This window comes from Corvus brachyrhynchos, unplaced genomic scaffold (assembly GCF_000691975.1).
Source record: "Corvus brachyrhynchos isolate BGI_N302 unplaced genomic scaffold, ASM69197v1 scaffold489, whole genome shotgun sequence".
Lineage (NCBI taxonomy): Eukaryota > Metazoa > Chordata > Aves > Passeriformes > Corvidae > Corvus > Corvus brachyrhynchos.
Window position 1 is genome coordinate 53,786 of NW_008239772.1, and position 7,130 is coordinate 60,915.

The 7,130-nt window shown below is 49.7% G+C and overlaps 1 protein-coding gene across 1 annotated transcript in view; it reads left to right on the plus strand.

Moving 5' to 3' along the window:
* Nucleotides 1-5,210, plus strand: part of LOC103621495 (antigen peptide transporter 2) — a gene marked incomplete at its 5' end in the record, with an annotated part of 10,750 nt that extends 5,540 nt beyond the window's left edge. Inside the window, 3 exons of the mRNA XM_017742928.1 lie at nucleotides 4,122-4,185; nucleotides 4,913-5,002; nucleotides 5,085-5,210. Coding sequence (XP_017598417.1) covers nucleotides 4,122-4,185; nucleotides 4,913-5,002; nucleotides 5,085-5,210 — 280 coding nt within the window. The remainder of the gene's footprint in view (nucleotides 1-4,121; nucleotides 4,186-4,912; nucleotides 5,003-5,084) is intronic.
* Nucleotides 5,211-7,130: the final 1,920 nt, after the last annotated feature.

Below are 7,130 nucleotides of genomic sequence, written 5' to 3' on the forward strand. Positions count from 1 at the left end.
CCCCAGTCACAATGTCCTGTGAATCCCTTATCCGCATGTCCTCTGGATCCCAACTCCCTGTGTCGCCTTGGTCCCTGTGTCCCCACCATGTCCCCTAGGTCCCCACATTCCCTGGATCTCCATTCCTCATGTCCCCTGTATCCATCCCTGTATCCCACACGTGCAGATTACCTCTATCCAAGCCCCACCATGTCCCCGTGATCCTTGGTCCCCATGTCCCCCATGTCTGCTCCTGGACACGGGACACCGAGTGGGAAATAAATCCCAAAGGATGGGTCTGGGTGTGTGTGTCTGTTATGATCCAGTTTAAACCCAGAAGAGCAAAGAAAATTAAGTCTCCATGTATAAAGCAGAAAAAACTTTGAAGGTTCAAAATATACCCAAAAATGAGATTAAAACCAAACGGGATTAGATGTTGGTGCCAAAAAATTGGTATGTTTTATTTAGTAGTAAAAGAGGCAAACTGAAAGTAAGAAAGAAAGACAAAAAGAAAGAAAAAAGAAAAAGAAAAAAATTGAAAGAAATAGAAGTGTGCATGGGCACTAGGGGGACAGGGAGAGAGTGACAGGGGTTAGGTAGAAGCATATCACCCATCCAAGGGTCCCAGCTTTGTCTCGTTGCTCCCCTCCATCTGGTCTGCTGGTGGTGAGGGTCCATGCCATGCCGCCACACACCAAAGAGTGCAGAATCCCGTGGACTAATACACACTTTGGGCAGGTGGGAACGCCCACGTGCCTCCCTTGCAGGGGCTAGCTTGACACACTGTCCCTTGCAACACTGAGGGTGTGTTACATCATCTCTGGTGCAGGGTCTGGGGGGGGCCTTTGATGGGCCATATCACCCCCTCTGTCCTTCATGTGGATGCAGCTTCTCCCTGGGTGAGGTCCCCTCAGCTGGGTTCCTTTGCGCAGTGGAGGATGGGCAGTCACTGCGCCTCTGACCAGAGCCTTTTCCAACACACATCCAGAGCCTTTCTCCCTGCCACCCTTTGGTGCAAGGGTCTGTGCGAGCCGGGCAGTTGATAGCCCTGGGACTGTGGCCTCCACCCCAAAGGTACTAAGCTTGATCCCTCTGCATTTATTCTTCTCCCCCAGCCCAGACCTGAGTCGATTTTATCTTACCTTCATCAGTGAGCAGTGTGTAGGGCCTCTCAGAGCCTTATTCAGGGTGTGGTAGTCTCTTCTCTGCAGCTTTTGTAATACAGTTTTGAAAGTCTTCATTAAAATGTTTAAGCCATAAACTATATTTCAGTTTCTGACACTGTCATATCTTCATCCCACTCCTGCTGTCCCCACTCCGAGTTCCTGGTGTCCCCAGTCCTCTCCCAGTGTCCCCCTCCCTATCCCCAGCGTCTTCATCCCAGTTCCCCCATGTCCCCTTTTCTGTTCCTGGTTCTCAGAAAGGAACTGCTGGGCACTGCAGGAGGGAACCGGGATTTATTGCCCCAAACGAGGGTATTTTCACACCAGAATTAAAACATTTGGAATAATTGTGATTCTTGTGTTTAAAACATGGGAAAACAGGAAGTCAAGCTGTTGGGAAGAGCTGCTGCGTGGTGGGTGGGTGTTGCAGTGGGGATACTGCAACATGCATATATCAAACCAGGAGTCCCGTGGAAAGGAAATATATATGGACAGACAGATTCTTGATAGCTGTTTCAGAGATGTTTATTCCTCCAGCCGCATGACCGGAGCTCTGCCCAGGAACTGTTCCAGTCACGGGACCAAGGGTCCTTCTGCCCGCGCAGGGAACACAAACCAATTCTTTGTCCAGCACTTATTTCATAGCCCAGGTAAATAACTGTTTGCTTTACCATCTGCGCCTTCTTTTGGGACACCCGATACCCTTGCAAGCCCAGAAAGTTGAAGAGGCTTACCGTCCAGTTCATACATGCCTCTTGGGTCTGGGTGCCTACCAAAAGGTCATCCACATACTGAAGCAGCTGTCCTTCTCCCGGCGGGGGTTCCCAGGATTCTAGCTCCTTTGCAAGCTGTTCTCCAAATATAGTAGGAGAGTTCTTGTACCCTTGGGGTAATACACACCGTGTGAGTTGAGTTTTGCGTCCACTCTTGGGCTTCTCCCACTCAAGTGCAAAAATTTTCTGGCTGGCTTCATGGAGAGGGAGGCAAAAGAAAGCATCCTTCAAATCTAAAACGGTAAACCAGGTTAGTTCAGGTGTTAAACGAGTTCATGAGGTGTAAGGTTAGCAACCACTGGGTATAAATCCTCCGTCACTTTATTGACTGCTCTCAAATCTTGTACTAACCTGTATGACCCATCAGGTTTCTTCACGGGTAAAGTTGGAGTCTTAAAATCAGATTGACACTCCCTTAACAATCCAATTTGCAAAAAGTTCTCAATAATTGGCCTGATCCCTTCTCTGTCTTCCCTTTTCAAGGGAAATTGCTTGGCCCTTACAGGCCGTTTCCCTTCTTTAAGCTTGATTTGAATTGGCAGGGCATTCTTTGCCCTCCCTGGGGTACCAGAGGCTCACACTCCAGGGAATACTTGATCCATTATCTTCTTAATCATTTCTTCTTCATTCGCTATTTCCGTTTCTTTGGTTATTAGCATTAGGCTCAGCAACTCTAGATATTGTTGGTCTTTTACTTCCAAACTGATTTCCCCATTTTTAAATATTATTTTTGCCTCCAGCTGCTCTAGCAGATCTCTGCCCAAAAGTGCAGATGGAGCGTTAGGCATATATAAAAATTGGTGAATTCCCCACTGTTTTCTCAATTTATATTTCAGTGGTTTACAAAAGTATGCCTTTCCAGATTGGCCAGTTGACCCTGTCACTACAAAATAACCCCTTGATATGGGTATCAAAGCTTTATTCAACACTGAGTATGTTGCTTCTGTATCTACTAAAAATTCCACTTTCTTTTCTTCGTTCCCTAGTTTAACTATAACCAGAGGGTCCCCTAGGGTAGCGCCCAGTCTTGGATATGAGCAACCACCCCCGCACCTCTCTGGTCGTATTTCTTTTCCATCACCCTTTCTCTTTTCTGGGCACTGGTTTTTCCAATGCCCAGGTTTTGTACAAGGCACACTGGTCCCTTCCTAGTCGGGGTGGTCCTTGTCTTGGTGGACCTTGCCCACGTCTTCCTTTATTTTTTCTTCTTTTACCACCCTTATTAATTTTTGCATTCCCTCTCCCCAATTGCTATAAATGCTCCGTGCCACACTAAGCAAAGTCTCTAGATTCCGGGTTGTTGGACCTTGCATCTTCTGAAGCTTCTGCCGGATGTCTCCTGTGGATTGTCCTAAAAATAAATTTACCAATTGCTGCACTCCTTCTTCCGGTCCAGGATCCGAGGTGGCATGGCAACGCATCGCATCTCGCAAGTTGTCTAAAAATTCAGAAGGTGTTTGAGAGGGACCCAGCTTCATAGCATACGGGGCTGAGCAGTCTATGGCTTTAGGGATTGCTCTTTCTAGCCCTTTTATTATGAATCCCCAGTACCTTTTTAACTGTGCCATTTCATCTGGCTCATTAGGGCCCCACTCTGGATCCTGAAGAGGAAGTACCTTTTTAACATCCTCCTGTGTTATCCTGCAATCATCTTCAGCCATATTCACAGGTGTCTTTATAACTAATTGCTTTTCTGATTCAGGTAGAGCATCAAGCAGTAACTGGGTATCAGCCCAATAAGGATTGTGTTGGTTTGTTGCAGTGGGGATCCTGCAACATGCATATATCAAACCAGGAGTCCCGTGGAAAGGAAATATATATGGACAGACAGATTCTTGCTAGATGTTTCAGAGATGTTTATTTCTCCAGCCGCATGGCCGGAGCTCTGCCGAGGAACTGTTCCAGTCACGGGACCAAGGGTCCTTCTGCCCGCGCAGGGAACACAAACCAACCAATGGGAACGAGGCTGAGCAGGGGCAGGGAAACCCCGTGTCTGTGCCCTCAGGGCCCCTCTCCCAGGGCTACACGGCGGGGGAGAGGAGACCCCAACAGGTGGGAGCAGCAGGATGAGCTCTGCCAGCAATTTGTGGCTTTCTGCAGCGAGAGGAAAGGGGTTGGATCTGGCAGCATGGATCATTCAAGTGGTGATTCCTGCCGGCATGAGAGTGAGGGTTGGTGTCACCCTGTCCCTGTCCCCATCCTGCAGGCTGGATCTGGCGGAAGAGCCCATAGAGAGCAGGAACTACTCTGGAATCCCACCAGATCCTACTGTATCCATTCCGCCCCAATTGTGCTCCATCAATACCACCCAATCTGCTTTGGAATCCCCCCGATCCTGTTCTGGAATCCCACTTCGATGCCGCCCCATCCATCCCAACTGATCCTCCTCTTGAATCCAGCCCAGATACACTCTAGAATTCTGCTTGATCCCAATCTGGAATCATGCCCTGGTCTGGAATCCCACCCTATATTCCTTCTGGAATCCCACACAGATGCTGCTGTGTACCTGCAGTCAAGCAAGCAATTGGTTTCTCTGCCTGTTTCTGCAGAATGAGAAGATCCATGAGATTCCAGCATGGATCACACACTGGGATTCATCTGCATGGAGGGGATCCAGAGTTGGATCTGCCACTGGTACTCACTGGCCACTGCATTGTAGCCATTCCTCTCCCTTTTCCCTATGGAATTAAAGCGTGATCAGCAGGCACAGCACAGGATCCCCAGAATGCTGTTGGGCGGATCGGTGCTCATCCCCAACCAACATCCCACATGTTACCAAATTGGACCTTCCAGATGCTGAATCCAATGAGGATCATGACACAGCAATGACAGACACAGCGACCATCACCAAGATGAGATTCCAGCATGATTCCAGCTCTGGGAAGCGCAAGATGGTGAAAAGGGGAAGGGGAACCCCCACCCTGCTGCTTTGCATTCCCAAATTCCTCATTCCCAAATTCTCAATTAACAGATTCTGCATTCCCGGCCTTACCCCAGATGAACATCCCAGGCTCCAGCATTCTGGGATGCTCCACCTGGCACTGGTACTGCTCCCGCTCCCTTGGCAGTGCCTCCGTCCTGGCCCAGGTGTGGAAGGTGCCATTGCTGTTGGGAATGATTCCACCCCCCTCATTCTCCTGATCCTGGATTTCCTTTCCTCTTCATCCAGCTGATCCTGATGGTCCTGGGGCAGACCATCAGGATCAGCTGGATGGTCCTGGGGCAGGACAACACCAGGATCCCATGTTCCACTTTTCTGTACACATGGATGTCGGGGGTTCTGGGAATGGGATAATGGAGAAATCCATCCATCAAATTCTGATGGGAATGGGACAATGGTGAGATCCACCTATGGAATTTCAGTGGGAATGGGATGGAGGTGAAATCCATTCACAGAATTCCCATAGGAATGGGATGAGTGTGAGATCCATCCATGGGATTCCCATGGAATTCCCGTGTTCCTCAATTCTGCCCTCCCAAATTCTACATTCCCCTGGGAATTCCACCCCCACATTTGCACCCCAGTACTAATGTACTGTACAGTACCAATATCCAATGTATTTCTAAAGTCATTCCACATAGATGTGTTCTAGCTAATTCATGCTGTTGTCAGCCACAACCCCTTCAGATTCCCAGCACCCCCAGGTGATCCAGGCAGCACCGTCAGCCACCACCAAACTCCTGGATCCCAGCTTGAAGATGAAAACCCACCCATCATGGCCTTCCCCAGGGATTCCATGGATGTTCCCATTGAACAGGAGGTTGCAGCTGCAAACCTGCTGCAATTGCACTGCACTGTGTGGAGACCTGGAGGGGTGGATCAGACCCATGGAGACCCACGGAGTTGCATCCCAGCCCCAGGGAGCCCCATCCCAGCCCTATGGAGCTCCAGAGTCTGATGGAGACCCACAGATCGCATCCCAGCCTCACAGATTCCGCCAGACCCTTGCTCCACCCTCCCACCCCCACTGTGGTTATCTCAGGCCCACAGCATCTCCAGGTTGCCGGCAGCCACACACTGGTTCCCCTTGGCAATCCAGGTCTGGGTGTCCCAATATTCCATCATCCACGGCACCTTTGGCTCCATCCATGCCCTGCTCACTCAAAAAGGTTCCTGTCCATGTACCCCATGGCCACGTATGGGGAAACCCCAGGCTGGGCTCTGACACTGGACAGGAATCACAGGGTGTGGAGAACTGGGGGGACACAAAGGTTGGGGGGTCCCAGGGGGCCTCATGGATCAAGGAAAGGGAAACGGTGTAATAAATAACAGAGAACAGAAATTCTCAGTTCCCCTGAAGTTGCTGGATAGAACTTCAAGACTAACTGGCAAAAAAGATAAAAGGATGTAAAGGTGTGCACCACAGGATGATAAATGTGTCTGGAACCAGTGAAGAAACAGATAAAAGACTACAGTGGGGTTTTTGGCAAGTTACATAACAAGAAGCAACAATGCATGCCCAAGGAAAAAGTTCCAGGAAAGGTCACCTTTAATATCAAAGCATTTAGTGAATATGACCACCAGAGACTCCTTTAGATGACCCTCCAGGACCATAAAACAACTTCCAGTAGGAGGCAGATGCATGCAAATGAGTTCTAGGAAAGTGATGTTTCTGTATTAGCTAGGAGATACATTGTAATGAATACGTATGATTATGATGCATAAATATCTGGTTGTAAAGTCTCACCTCAAACACTGAATAAGGAGATATCCTCCATGTGTCCTGCACAGACAATGCCTGCTCTCTAATGCTTCAGATTGTGTTAGAAAGTTTATTTTCCAGCAGATTTCAGTATTAGGGAAAGCTGGGAAAGCCAGGAAGGGGATGTGGGGATCCCAGGGTCAAGGAAAGGTGGGCGCAGGGGCTCCCAGTGTCAAGGAAATGGGGAGAGCAGGGATGACTGGAAGGTAGGTCCAGAGGGTCCCTGGTATTGAGGAAAGAGGGGGTATGGGGGATGAGAAAGGCAGGAATGGGGGTCCAGGGGCTCCCAAGGTGAAGGAAAAAGGGGAATATGGGGTCTGTGAGCGGCGGGGTGGCCGGGAAAGGGGATGCAGGGTGTTACTGGTACAAAATAAGGGGGTGCAGGCGTCTTCCGGTGTTGAGGAGTGGCCAGAGGGGTCCGGGTACCGGGAAAGCGAGCTCAGGGGGGTCCCAGTGCCCGGGAATGGCAGCTCAGGGGGTCCCTATACCGGGGGTCCCACTCACCCCCCGCC